The sequence below is a fragment of the Eremomyces bilateralis genome (assembly GCF_010015585.1).
Source record: "Eremomyces bilateralis CBS 781.70 unplaced genomic scaffold P152scaffold_6, whole genome shotgun sequence".
Classification (NCBI taxonomy): Eukaryota; Fungi; Ascomycota; class Dothideomycetes; order Eremomycetales; family Eremomycetaceae; genus Eremomyces; species Eremomyces bilateralis.
Window position 1 is genome coordinate 1,226,864 of NW_022985072.1, and position 14,115 is coordinate 1,240,978.

The window sequence follows — 14,115 nt, forward strand, 5'->3', positions numbered from 1 at the left end:
CGTGTGTTGAACCCCTGATACCCTGTCATGATATTGCCTCTTCGGGACTAGCGTTTTTGCCGGGTGTACGGATTTCGAGGTGTCATCACAAGCAAAAAATATTCGGCTTCATCTAATCCCAATTCACATGAATATTGAAAAATGTCAAATATGGCTCCAGAATTTAAGCCGTTGAAGAACGATTTGATACTGAGGGCCGCTCGCGGTAGGTATGCAGCAATGCGTCTTCTGTGGGCGTCCGCTGATCACGATCACAGGCGAAAAAGTCGAGAAGGCCCCGGCATGGGTGATGAGGCAAGGTAACACACACAAATTGCCTTGAACATGACGGATTGGCATTGACTTGTGTAGCTGGGCGGTATCTGCCCGAGTATCATGAAGCAAAGGGCACCCACGACTTCTTCGAGTGCTGCCGGGATGCCGAGATTGCATCAACCATCACGCTCCAGCCGATTGATCGGTACGCGGGAATCATCGACGCGGCCATCATCTTCAGTGACATTCTCGTCATTCCCCAGGCGATGGGGATGGAAGTGGTGATGGTCGACAAGAAAGGGCCGCATTTCCCCAATCCGCTCTCCAGTCCCCAGGACCCGCAGTATGCCGAGGTTCTCCAGCGCGATGTCGATGTCAAGGAGAGCTTGGATTATGTGTACAGAGCGATCACGCTGACCAGGCAGAAGCTGGAAGGCAGGGTGCCGCTGATTGGTTTCTGTGGTGCTCCTTGGACGTTGCTTTGCTACATGGTTGAGGGTGGCGGGAGCAAGATGTTCAAGGAGATCAAAACATGGATATACAAGTATCCGAAAGAGTCAAAAGCGTTGCTCCAGAAGATTACGGACTGCTGCATTGAATATTTGGCTTTACAGGTCCAGGCCGGTGCACAGGTCGGTGATACGAACCAAAATATAATGGCAATCCAACTAATTCACTGAATAGATGCTACAAGTCTTCGATTCATGGGCTGGCGAACTGTCTCCTTCTTCATTCAAGGAGTTCTCATTACCATATCTACGAGAAATCGCCACCGGCACGCAAGCACGATTAACGGAACTTGGACTTGAGAAGGTTCCCATGGTCGTCTTTGCGAAAGGAGCATGGTATGCATTAGAAGACCTGTGCAATTCCGACTACGACGTTGTCAGCCTCGACTGGCTCCATGATCCAGCGGAAGCGTACAAGATTGCACGCAGCAAAGGCAAGACGCTACAAGGAAACATGGATCCTGGTGCTCTTTACGGCGGAAAACCATCGATTGCCAAAGAGCTGGACCATATCGTGAGAGGATTTGGTGGTGGGAAACAAGGATGGATTGCGAATCTCGGACATGGTAATTGGTCTATTCTCTATTGTCTAGGCTTCGTTGCTAATGATATAGGTGTCACTCCGTTTGTGGATCCCGAAAATTTGAGGTTCTTCTTCGAGGAGGTTAAGCGGCTGTCTTCGTCGTAGAACACTAAACCGGGTTGGATATCATCAACGGTCCCTTGACTTCGATGTCTATCCCAGCCTATAATTGACCGTAGGGCCGCGAGGGACCATTGATTTCGGCCATAATGGAGGACAATTGCTGCTAGATGACCGCCACTACGGCTCACCGATATCCTCGTTCCTATTGAAAATTTTAGTCCTGCATTCCCGGTGGAGAATCTGGGAGATTGGTACCATTCCTCCGGCTTCTCGGCGATGAACTTCTTCATCAATTCCTGACACTCCTTGTTCTTCAAAACGACGACCTCGATGCCCCTCTGCTTCAGATATTCCTCGCCCCCGACAAAGGTCTCGTTCTCCCCGATGACTACCCGCTTTACTTTGTACATAACGCAAGAACCAGTGCACATGTCACATGGCGACAAGGTTGTATAGCAGGTGGCGCCCCGATACACCGACGCCGGTAGCCTCCCAGCATTCTCAAACGTCGATATCTCCGCCTGATAGCAATGTTATACAATGGACCACGTAGGATTGGGCGTGAAAGACGGCAATGTTCAACAAGGCAGTGATGGGATAGATTCAACATACATGAAGCGTAGCACTGCCCTTCTGGAGCCTCATATTGTGGCCTCGTCCCAGTATTGTCCCATCTGCAGCGACAAGAGCTGAACCAATGGGAACGCCGCCCTCGGCAGCACCTTTACGGGCTTCCTCCAACGCCGCAATGAAACCTGGATCCGTTTCCATTTCTTTGTTGCTCGTGCTATCTAGTAGAAAATAAGTTAAATCGAAGTAAGAATGGTAGTACAGCACGTGCTCGATACACAGTGATGTTTAATATCTGTATTCTTCACGCTGGAGTGACTCGGGAATTGGCACAGATTGCCGACGTCGACAATCTCTCCCGAAAGCAAAAGAAGCGTAGAAATCGATAGAAGAGTTCAGAAGCTTGGCGCCGAATCGGTGGGTCCGAGCCAGCGTCTCCCAGCTCAAGTTTTATCACCGATCCTCACAGCCCGAACTGCAGACAGCCTAAGGAGAGTCTAAGCGTGGTCTCCAAGGCAAAAAGAGGGAATCGGATTACAGAGGGACCTGCACTAAGAATTCACACTTTCACACGATTGCCTTTGCCGTTGCCTTGTCGATCCCCGCTGTCATCATTGTCAAAATCTTCGCCCCAAAGACCATCCCGCCCCTTCACTCTTTGCATCTCCTCCTCCCTTTTTATCGCCCCTCCAGATCTCTTCTCTCCAGACAAAATCGGTGAGTGAGCATCTTATTCGCGACTCTCCTAGAGCCACTCCGGATTCGCTTCGACCATCTGACAACGACGGGTGAGTGATCCCGCGCTAAACCTCCCTGACGACACACTCAACTTTGTCCCTTTGACCTTGATTGCTCATCACGATTCCCTGTTTCCTACCACGGGAATCCCTCCGCCTTACTTCCTCAAAGTAGAGCCTGGTGGCATCTTCAGCGCTTCTTACTAGACGGTTCTGAGACCGTTATCAGAGGTGTATTGTTTACTAACATCCTTCGCTGCTTGATAGATCTACATCAAGAGCCTTATAACCGCTTCGAAGACCTCCGACAGCCGTCCGAGATCAAGAGAGTCCTCCCCGTCACAATATACCGATAGCACATATTACACCTTCACGATGGTGAAAGAAACAAAATACTACGAAATCCTCGCGGTATGCGACTGCCGCCTTGCTTGAGCAAACCGAATATATCCTAACGATCAACAGGTGTCACCCGATGCCACCGAGGCTCAGCTTAAAACCGCATACAAGAAAGGTGCATTGAAATGGCATCCCGGTACGCATATCTCCATCGTCTCTCGCCTCGACCACTTCTAACGTCTCCCAGATAAGAACAACGACAACCCGGAAGCCGCCGAGAAATTCAAGGACCTCTCCCACGCCTACGAGGTCCTCTCCGACTCCCAAAAACGTGGCCTGTACGACCAATATGGTGAAGAAGGCCTGGAACAAGGCGGCATGGGCGGCGGCATGGCAGCCGAGGACCTGTTTGCTCAGTTCTTCGGCGGCGGCGGTGGCGGGTTCGGCGGCATGTTCGGCGGCGGCATGGGGGGCGGAATGCGCGACGCCGGCCCTCGCAAGGCCCGGACCATCTCCCACGTGCACAAGGTCACCCTCGAGGACATCTACCGCGGAAAGGTCTCTAAGCTCGCGTTGCAAAAATCCGTCGTCTGCCCGAAATGCGATGGGCGGGGCGGGAAGGACGGCGCGGTGAAGAAGTGCGCCGGGTGTGATGGCCGCGGAATGAAGACCATGATGCGCCAGATGGGACCCATGATCCAGCGTTTCCAGACCGTCTGCTCCGACTGCAATGGCGAGGGCGAGATCATCCGGGACAAGGACCGATGCAAGGCCTGCACCGGCAAGAAAACGACGATCGAGCGGAAAGTGCTCCACGTCCACGTCGACCGGGGCATCAAATCCGGCACCAAGATCGAGTTCCGCGGCGAGGGCGACCAGCTTCCTGGCGCCGAGCCCGGCGATGTGGTGTTTGAGATCGAGCAGAAACCTCATGCTCGCTTCCAGCGCAAGGAGGACGATCTGTTCTACCACGCCGAGATTGATCTGCTGACAGCGCTGGCTGGAGGCCGACTTCACATCGAGCACCTCGATGAGCGATGGTTGGTCGTTGATATTGTTCCCGGCGAAGTCATTGCCCCAGGTATGTGCACCCCATCCACCCTGGAAGTCCTAGTAACCCACTAACACCCACCAGGCTCCATCAAAGTCATCCGCGGCCAAGGCATGCCCTCCTACCGCCACCACGACTTCGGTAACCTCTACGTCCAATTCGACGTCAAGTTCCCCGAATCGCTCCCCGGCCCCACCGGCATGCCCCCCATGTCCGACGCGGACCGCGCCGCCCTCGAGCGCATCCTGCCACCGCGTGCCGCCGCCGATAAGAAACCGCCCGCGGACGCGATGACGGAGGATTTCAGCCTGGAGGAGGTCGACCCGGCGGGTGAGCAGGCGCGAGCCCGTGGGATGATGAGTGATGATGATGACGATGAGATGGGTGCGGGTGGAGAGAGGGTGCAGTGCGCGTCGCAGTAGACGAGGCTCCGTGTGGGTTATGAGTGGGTGGAGGTATGAATGGGATATGAGGGTTGCATCGGCGATGGAGGAGACAATGCGTTCGACGGAGTTGGATGACTTCGTCGGGATATAAACGAGTGGTGGCCGGGAAAGCGGCGGTTCATGTGGTGGATCAAACTTTCCGAGTTGTCGATCCTAGTCCTCACTCTCCAGACCTCTCTCCGCACACCGCCGATATCAAGGCACAGATATCTACTATCACCGATTCCCCGCTAGCTACCCACCCTCCGACCGCGTCCATCCTCGGTTCTACTGTCCTCTATCCCCCTCGCATTGCTACCCTTGTGCGTTCTATAGACCTTTGACTTCCGTACTTTGCCTAGCCTGATCTCGTTTTTCTGGCGTTCCGACCGGTTTGGGATGACGGACGGTGGGATGTGTGCATATGACGAGGTTGCGCGGGCTGGGATGGGCGGGCGGAGACTAGATAGTAATTGAATTTTGCTTTTTCAGGTTGAAGATTGAATTGTTTAGAACATCTATGATATGATTGTGAATGACCTATAAACTGATTCAAGGATGACCTATCTACCAGTGTCTTTTAGTGGGTGGGTGTACTTCCGTAAGCATATCAGATGCTCATGGCTAAACCGTAAACGCCGTGGAGTGCACAGACTTGGGCAGCCTTGGATGACCTCGCCCAGCTTGTAGCTTTCTCCAATGTGCCCCCCACCAACCCTCAAGGCATCATCCATTATCCTCCGCAATCCATATTAAACCACCGATATTCCTCTCTCCAACCACACCAATTCCCCTCCCCAAACCCTCACCATGACCTCCACCGACCCCTTCGACAGCGCCCTGTAAGCCCATCCCCTCCTTTCCTTCCACCATCGAACTAACCCCCCCAGCGACCTCCTCCGTCGCCTCAACCCCTCCACCACCGCCCTCAACGTCCAACGTCTCTGCACCCTCTCCCCCTCCCTCACTGATGACCTCCTCGAATCCGTCGACATCCCGCTCACCACCCGAAAATGCCGCGTCACCCAGCGCGACTTCCTCTGCTGCGACTACAACCGCGACGGCGACAGCTGGCGCAGCCCGTGGAGCAATGAGTTCGAGCCGCCACTGGAGGAGAGCGAGGTGAGCGAGGGGGTGACGCCGAGTGAGAAGGTGAGGAAGATGGAGGTGAGGGCGAACGAGGCGTTTGATGTGTATCGGGAGTTGTATTTTGAGGGGGGGGTGGCGAGTGTGTATTTTTGGGATGTAGAGGGGGGGTTTGCGGGGGCGGTGTTGTTGAAGAAGGGTGAGTGCTCATGTTTCTGAGATACCCAGCTACTCCACTGTGCATTTTCTTTGCATCTTCTTGGGCTTTGAATCGTTGGAGATATGGTGTATGGCTACATGTGCTGACCCCTTCTCTCACCCAGCCGTTTCCCCCGGCGGAAACTCCACGGGCTCCTGGGACAGTATCCACGTCTTCGAAGCGCTCGACAAGCCGCCCCGACAGGCACACTACAAGCTCACCTCCACCGTCATCCTGTCGCTCGGCACCGGCGCCGAGGGGCTGGGCAAGATGGACCTGGCGGGCAACATGGTGCGGCAGGTCGAGCAGGACATGCCGGTGGACGACGACATGAGCCACGTTGCGAACGTCGGGAAGATGGTGGAGGACATGGAGATTAAGATGAGGAATTTGCTGCGTAAGTACCGAATCGGAGAGGGGTTGGTTAGGAGGGACGCTGACGAGATGCAGAGGAGGTGTACTTTGGGAAGGCGAAGGATGTGGTGGGAGATTTGAGGAGTGAGATTCGATTCTATCTACCTGGACGACGAGTGGGTGCTAATTTTTGATAGGCATTGCGCCGTTGAGCGAGACGAATCGAGATCGGGCGACACAGAGAGAGATGATCAGTAGTATGGGCAAGTAGAGCACTCCCATACCCGACGGCTGCGATTCTGTCATGCCTCTGGACGGCAGGAAAGTCGGGGATTCAGCTAGGATGAACATTGATGTTACGGTTAAAAGCAGCATATAGCGGGGTTCACAGCGCAATTGAGGGTTCCAAAGACTCTACGCAACAACTTTCCGATTCAACTGCAATACGTCCGAAACCCTAATAATGGCCTCTGTACCAACCAAACATTAATCCAATACTTCCACTAGATCCCCAATAAATCCGAACACTCTTTCTCAACTTCCAAGCGACCGCTCCACTTCAAACCGCTTACAAGGCCAAGGCAGCCATGACGAGAGCACCGGCACCAGCAAGGACGGGGAATCCGGTCGCCGCAGCCATGCCAGACGAAGTGCCTGAAGCGCCCGCTGAGCCGGAGCCGCTGGAGCCAGACTCGCCAGCAGATCCTATATTCAGTCAGCTACCCATCCTTTCCTTCTATTACAATGCAACACTACTCACCAGTCTCAGACGGATCCGAAGAACTGCCCGAACCCGACCCGGAGTCTGAGCCTGAGCCTGAGCCTGAGCCTGAGCCACCGGTAGCACTCGCGCCGGCCGACCCAGTCCTGGACCCCGACCCAGACCCCGATCCGGACCCCGATCCCGATCCAGCCGTCGGCACCGCGGTTTCGGTCAGGGTGATATACTGTCCGAAACACGCGTTCTGGCACTGCGTATACTTATCGGTAGCGGCCGCGGTCCCGTCGCCCTGGTCGCACGCGGCGACGCAGACGGTGACCTGGTCCATGGCATTCTCATCGGGGCGCGGCACACCGACGCAGTTGGCCGCGCAGTTGACGTCGCCGGAGGGGCAGGCGGCAAGGCAGGTCTGGACGGGGGTGAGCTCGGCGGTGGCGGTGGGGGCCTCGGAGCCAGAGTCCTGGGGGATGGCGTGGGCGGTGAGGGCGAGGAGGGTGGTGAGGAGGAGAGAGTTGAACTGCATTTTGATGATGGGAGTAAAGACGCGTTTTTAGAGGCGGCGATCAATTAATGGACTTGGGATGAAGTAAATGGCGGATATGAGCGAGTGTGATGAAGACAAGTCGAATAGACTCTGCTAACGAACGACGGAGAAGTACTGATGGGATGATTCTGGAGATTTCACATATGACTGAAGAAAAGAAGAGAGAAGGAGGACAAGATCACAGCAAAGTCAGAAGAAAGGGAGAGATGTTGGGGCCCTTGGGGGAATTCAGGCCAGGCATGTTGGTATGGAGATTCCGGGGGGAGTGCATGCGCCATGCAGAATCGCTAGAAACACGGCAACCAGCCGATCTACTAGAGCGTTTCCAGCCCAATTCCCTGCATTGGCCGCTCCGTAGCCTGTAACATGTTGAGGTTTGTCGAGTTTTTCCTTTCGTGTCTTTGCGGGCTTGACCGCTTGAGCCGTAATGACCAGATGACACCGCTGCTCGAATCTCGAAACCAATTGGGTCCGGCGGAATAAAATTAGACAATACCTTCAGTGTCGTATTAGTACCCCCGAGGCCGGAACTCTGGAGTGAAACAGCGACGCTCAACAGTAAAAGGTCTGCTTAGCGGCTCGGCTCAATTCTGTCTGTGCTAAAAACAGGGAGGCTAACTAGTGGCTTGATAACTATTGACAATTGACATGGATTAATGGAGATGATCGGGATTCGTCGATTTCGGCGCGTCGAGCCACGACTTCACGCGTTCGAGTTCAATTTGGTGCAACGAGATTGAAGGCTTTCTGAGGAAGGGAAGGACTCCCTTATCGTCTGCTATTGCGAGAGAAACTGTGCGATGCAGTGAATAGCAAATAACTATACCTGCTAACACGAACAATTTTCGTGCCCACCTCTACCGTTATTTCAGGCGGCAGAGCGGCAAACAATAGCAGGAGAGAATGACACAACTTCTCATTTCTACTTTCTACCACCGAGTTTTCCCCTCGACGTGGCACTGCATTCTCACCGACATGTCGTGACTTCATCCCTCCTCTCCAGTGTGTGTTGGAATCGCAGTTGCGGGACTGGGTATCAGGAAAGAATAAAGATGTCCTCCGATGAATATGGATCTTTCGACATAGATGACGATGACTTGATCCCGATTGACCAGGTGACATTTCCATTAGCACCTCCATCAAATCAGATAGCGGGGTCCAGGCTGTCTGCACGGCCGGAGAAGCGGCGGAGATTGGATGGCGAGAATGGGTGAGCACATGCTGTATTCAAACTCCGGGAGTCCAGGCTAATATCCACCTCAGGACGAACAATATCAACGGCGCGGCCCTCCCTCCGTCGTCGCCACCAGCGCCTGGCACCAGAAACAATACTATATCCACCGATTCCCGAGACTCCTACCAAGCTCCGAACGAGAACACGCGTCTTCGTGCTCCCCTCACAGGTCTACGACAAACCACCTTATTCGGCCAGACACTGGACGGCGTCTCTCTCTCCCAGACCACCAAGCGGCATGCCTTCCCCGTCGCGAGAAAAGATGAACCACCTACGCATCACCTGTTGGATAAACAAGCGATGGAAACCTGGGTGTATCCCACGAACCTTGGGAGGATCCGCGACTATCAATTCAACATCGTGCAGAAGGCCCTCTTTCATAACACCCTCGTTGCGCTGCCCACCGGTCTTGGGAAGACGTTCATCGCTGCGACCATCATGCTGAACTGGCTTCGGTGGACGAAAAACGCGCAGATCGTCTTCGTTGCTCCCACGAAACCATTGGTAGCGCAGCAGGTGGAGGCATGTTTTAGGATCGCTGGCATACCGAGGTCGGAGACCACGATGTTGACGGGAGAGGTTTCTCCCGTATTGAGGGAAGCCGAATGGGAATCGAAACGGGTGTTCTTCATGACGGCGCAGACTCTGATGAACGATTTGCAAAAGGGTACCGCGGACCCGAAGCGGATCGTACTGCTTGTGGTGGACGAAGCGCATCGAGCGACTGGAGCGTATTCGTACGTGGAGGTGGTCAAGTTTATTGTCCGCTTCAACCAGAGTTTTCGCATTCTTGCGTTGACGGCTACGCCGGGTGCAACTGTGGAAGCCGTCCAGAACGTCATTGATGGGCTCAAGATCTCGCGAATTGAAATCCGAACGGAAGACTCGATAGACATCAGGGAATATGTCCATCAACGCCAAATGGAAAAGTATCTCTTCGACGAGACCGAAGAGATGGCATTGCTCATTGGGTTATACAGCAAGGCTCTACGGCCCCTCGCGGAAATTCTAAAGCAACAAAATGCCTATTGGACAACCGATCCGTCCAAAATGACGCCCTATGGGCTGACTCAAGAGAGATCCAAATGGATGGCGACCGCTGGGAAGAATGCGCCCAATTGGCAGAAAGGGCTGGTGGGCGCTGTCTCCGCGATCCTCGGGACCTTTGCCTTCGCGTTTGACATGCTCTTATACCACGGCATCACCCCGTTTTTCCAAAAGCTAGACCAGTTCCGGCAAGAGGTCCAAAAGGACCTGAGGAAGGTGAGTAAATACAAGAAGCAGGTCTACGACAACGAACACTTCAATAAGATGATGAACTATCTGGATACCTGGACCAGGAATCCGAACTTCATCGGACATCCGAAACTGGAGTGCTTGCAGCAGCGCCTCATGACGCACTTCCTCGACAACGGCGAAGGGAGCGAGCGTACCCAAACCCATGGCACGAAAGTCATGATCTTCGCCAACTGGCGCTCCTCCGCAGAGGACATCGTGCGCATCCTCCGCAAAAACTCTCCCATAATCCGCCCGCACGTGTTCGTCGGGCAAGCCAAATCCCACGACTCCGACGGCATGAGCCAGAAAACCCAGCAAGAAGTGATCGACAAGTTCAAAAGCGGGGAATACAACACCCTCGTCGCGACGTCCATCGGCGAAGAAGGTCTAGACATCGGCGAAGTCGATCTCATCTGCTGCTACGACTCCAAATCCTCCCCAGTCCGCATGCTGCAGCGCATGGGCCGTACGGGGCGTAAACGCGCGGGTCGGATCATCCTGCTGATGATGAAGGGCAAGGAAGAGGCGCAGGCGGAGAAGGCCAAGGTGAACTATCAGGACATGCAGGGAGTGATCGCGAGCGGGAGCAAGTTCGCGTTCCACGACGAGATGTCGCGGCGAATCTTGCCGAAGGATATGGTCCCCGTGGTGGATAAACGGGAGGTGGAGATCCCCGTGGAGAATTCGCAGGCTGATACGCAGTTGCCCATCCCGTCGACGCAGGGCAGGAAGAGGCAGAAGCGGAAGCCGAAGAAGTTTCATATGCCAGATGGCGTGCAGACGGGATTCGTCACTGCGAATAGGCTGGGGGATGATGAGGAGGAGCGGGGAGCGCCGGTCCAGGACCCCCCTGCGGATATCCCGACGCTGGACGAAGTGCTTCTTACCAGAGCCGACGAGGCGGACTTTGAGCACCGCTATCTGAACACCGCTGGCGATGATAACAATGTGGTATCTGCGCCCGCGCTGGATCGGTTCCCGGATCATCAGATGAAGCCCTCGAGGGGGTTCTTGATTCCCTCGCGGAAAGATAAGCGCACCTTATCTGGAATGATGAAGCGGATGCACCAGATGGGATCCCGACTCAGCAGCAGCTTTCCCAGTTCCTACGACAACCCCGATGAAATCCCCGAGTCCAGCGTCGTGCTTGACATCACCTCACCCGCGGAACCAAGCCCACCCAAACCCGCCAAAAAGCGCACAAATAATCCCGCCACCTCGAAAACCCGACCCCCCCCCTCCACATCCAGCGCATCCCGCCCCATCCGCAATTCCCACCGTGCCTACGCCTTCACCGACACCGACATCGCCTCCGAAGCCGAACTCGGCGCCTCGTCCTCCCCAGGACAACACACTAGCCCCCGGATGACGCTACCCACCCAGGGCATCGATCTTGGTTCCGACACTTCCGGAGAGGAACCGGACGAGGAACCAGACTCTGAGCTCGCGGCGTTTGTGGTTGGCGATGACGAGGGGTTGGAGGAGTTTAGCTCGAGTTTGCCGGTGCGGCCGCAGAGGTTGGAGAGGCGGATCGATCGGATCGATGAGGAGATGGACGAGGACGATGATGATGATGATTTGGAGAGTTTGGTACTGGTCGGAAGCTTTGGTACAAGGATTGGTGCAGCATTGGACGACGACGATGAGGACGAGTTGCCGGAATTGGGCGAGGTGATTAGCAAGACGACGCGGAAGCGGTTGGTCAATGGGGCCGGCAAGCGGAAGCGACGAGTCGTGGATGAAGACGACGATGGTGAATAAAGCGCACAGGATATCTTGACACGATTTGGCCGAGGTATTTCCGGATAGGGGCTTCGTCAATGCGCTACGAAACGGATGAGTTTACGACAATAGGACTTTGCATGCACTTCATAGTGCCAGCTTCGGATCAATTACGCAGTTACATACCTTCGGAGCCGTGTGCTACAGCTCAGTGATTCCGACGTGTTGTCTCTTGGAACTCTCCTTTTTATGCGCCCACGGTTGACCTGGGATTGACCGAGATACCGGATATCGGCTGTTTTCTCGAGGTTTACTCATGTCTTCGATTGGCACCATGCCTTCACTGTTTTCTTACGTCTTGTTTTGCGTCCCAGTGAACACCGATATCATTCAGTCTCTGCAACCACAATCCGGACAGTCCAGCTCCATGCTTCAATCTATTCCGACTCTTCCTAGCCAACGGAGCCGCCATCATAGCCTGCCCCTCCCTCCCGTACAGATATTTGACCTAGTCAAGCTTAATACTTGGCACGTATCGTGTCGAAACTAAACTCGCTGGAGCCAAATACTCGAAAATTAACTGATGAAGCAGCTCACCTAAGAACGCATCTATGGAAGACTCCATCGTCGCCTGACGTGGATATTGAACTTCGTGAGTGAACAAGGTAGGAACGGCCTATATGACATTGGACTGTGGCAGGTTTGACTATTTTAGCCCAGATATCAATACCACACAACCCGCCGCCGTTCTCGAGCTTCCATAGCCAGGGCGCAGCATCGTGTCTACTCCTATATTCGAATCCCTTAACATTTGATCCTCATCATACCGCACCTGTTTTGCGTCCAGTTTGGCATATATCGAGTCCATTTTCATCCCAAGCTCTTTTATATCTTAGAACTCTTCCATCTCGTTGTCGCATTTGATCGCCTCGTAACGGATTCTCTGCAGATAGAATCGTGCAGGTATACGGAGCACAGCACGGTGAAAGCGAACAGCGACAGCCACCCAAATTCCCTCCAAAGTGCTTTTACAACCAGCGCCATTCCTTCGACTGCATCTGTTGCACCCTCATCCTTACACCGTTCCAGAACCATCGCATCACCAACCTGGCTCAAAGCCAAGCCTTTGAGAGTAAAGGGAGGCAACCGCGCCGTGGCAACGAACTACTCGTCAATCTTACGGCCACACGTCAAGGAAAGTATCCGAACTGCAGAATCATCTTGCCTCTGCCGAATGTCAGGCGGCTCCTACTGCGAGAATTGTAAAAGGTTGGGGCTCTGTCGAGCGCAAGTTTCGAAACCAGAACCCCGGACGGGCTGAATCTCCCGGCCTTTTCGGCTACTTGCGGAGGGGGTTTCCTTTAGGCCTCCATTTGGCAGATCCGATTGAGCCTCCAATATTCGAACCTGGACAGAACTCCAACAAGCTGCTTTAGTTGAGGGACGGAAAATGGCCACGGCAGTTAAGCAACGGGAACCTCAAACTTTCCTGATCTACCTCCGCACCAACTAACTACGTACAGTCACGAATTTCTTGCTGCTCTGCCAACACTGGCTGCGAAATTACAAAAGCCTGTTATGAAAGGATATTACCAGTGCCGGGGAGCCAGCAAAAAAGCTCGAATCAATAAAATCCCGATCGACCTCCCTGACGACGAGGTGATGGGTCGCTTCAACTCCTGGTTTGTCTATTCAGTATGGTACTGGTTTTTCATATTGTGTCCATCCCCGTACGCCTTCTCGCGCTTTTTCAGGGGTCTCGTAAAAGCATTGGTCCTATCGATCGGATGGCAAGAATAATTCTAGTGTTCGCTAACCGTCGAGGGGCCCATACGTCATGACAATTTTGTGTGAACTACTTTGTCACTAAGTTACTATCAGCTCTACCGTAGACTATATATGATCTGAATCTCGACAGTTAGTGGGTACTGTCATAATTGAACCTCACACAGCCGCCTGTCTCGCGCAAGGCGAGTTTATCCGGGCTCTTTTTACCCCCCCAACACCTCATGTGTCGTTGTTCAAAATGCGCGTCATAATTGGTGATCGAATATGGGGCCGAGTCCGGTATTTTTTGTAAGAATCATCAATCATCATCTGTGATATTTGTCGCATCGCAGGGGAATTGGGGTGGTGCTCGACTGACGTGACTGAAAGCGAAGCGTGGACAGTGAGGAAGAAGGAATGTTATTCTCGTCCTACATCCATAAGAAGTATAATAATAAGAATCAATTTAACGTACTATCTGGATCCCTTTCGGGTCTATGAGCACGGCATTCTATCTGGTCTGCCGCGGGCAAAAGTTGACAGAGAATAGCTGTTCCTTTGATCAGGTGATCTGGAGATGCGACTTCAGCAGGAGAGCACTTGATTACCAAGAATTGAAAGTGTTGATTGATCTTGATCCTTAATGAGCGTACAAACTACAAGAAGACGCTCATCTTT

At 53.7% G+C, this 14,115-nt stretch overlaps 6 protein-coding genes across 6 annotated transcripts; 4 read left to right on the forward strand and 2 right to left on the reverse strand.

Moving 5' to 3' along the window:
- Nucleotides 1-150: 150 nt before the first annotated feature.
- Nucleotides 151-1,452, forward strand: P152DRAFT_448360 (uroporphyrinogen decarboxylase; the record flags this gene model as incomplete). Its single annotated transcript, XM_033678052.1, has 4 exons — nt 151-205; nt 258-299; nt 352-887; nt 940-1,452. 4 exons carry the CDS (start codon nt 151-153, stop codon nt 1,450-1,452), a joined length of 1,146 nt encoding a protein of 381 aa, XP_033535625.1.
- Nucleotides 1,270-2,671, reverse strand: P152DRAFT_481161 (cytosine deaminase). Its single transcript, XM_033681796.1, has 4 exons — nt 2,023-2,671; nt 1,666-1,931; nt 1,379-1,612; nt 1,270-1,330 (listed from the first exon to the last, which is right to left on the reverse strand). Exons 1-3 carry the CDS (start codon nt 2,179-2,181, stop codon nt 1,588-1,590), a joined length of 450 nt encoding a protein of 149 aa, XP_033535626.1. The 5' UTR covers nt 2,182-2,671; the 3' UTR covers nt 1,270-1,330; nt 1,379-1,587.
- On the forward strand, nt 2,632-4,984 carry P152DRAFT_457361 (DnaJ-domain-containing protein). The gene is made up of 5 exons (XM_033679211.1): nt 2,632-2,768; nt 2,985-3,128; nt 3,183-3,252; nt 3,304-4,137; nt 4,192-4,984. The coding sequence occupies exons 2-5, from the start codon at nt 3,093-3,095 to the stop codon at nt 4,527-4,529; spliced, it is 1,278 nt and encodes a 425-aa protein (XP_033535627.1). The 5' UTR covers nt 2,632-2,768; nt 2,985-3,092; the 3' UTR covers nt 4,530-4,984.
- Nucleotides 4,985-5,342: 358 nt separating this feature from the next.
- On the forward strand, nt 5,343-6,442 carry P152DRAFT_465733 (F-actin capping protein, beta subunit; the record flags this gene model as incomplete). Its single annotated transcript, XM_033680649.1, has 5 exons — nt 5,343-5,374; nt 5,423-5,817; nt 5,942-6,214; nt 6,268-6,315; nt 6,369-6,442. 5 exons carry the CDS (start codon nt 5,343-5,345, stop codon nt 6,440-6,442), a joined length of 822 nt encoding a protein of 273 aa, XP_033535628.1.
- A 297-nt stretch (nt 6,443-6,739) lies between these two features.
- Nucleotides 6,740-7,415, reverse strand: P152DRAFT_481164 (uncharacterized protein; the record flags this gene model as incomplete). The annotated part of the gene is made up of 2 exons (XM_033681797.1): nt 6,740-6,876; nt 6,932-7,415. The coding sequence occupies 2 exons, from the start codon at nt 7,413-7,415 to the stop codon at nt 6,740-6,742; spliced, it is 621 nt and encodes a 206-aa protein (XP_033535629.1).
- A 1,402-nt stretch (nt 7,416-8,817) lies between these two features.
- Nucleotides 8,818-11,027, forward strand: P152DRAFT_414568 (P-loop containing nucleoside triphosphate hydrolase protein; the record flags this gene model as incomplete). Its single annotated transcript, XM_033677030.1, has 1 exon — nt 8,818-11,027. A coding segment is annotated over exon 1 (2,055 nt), but the record flags the coding sequence as incomplete, so codon positions are not given.
- Between the last annotated feature and the right edge of the window lie 3,088 nt (nt 11,028-14,115).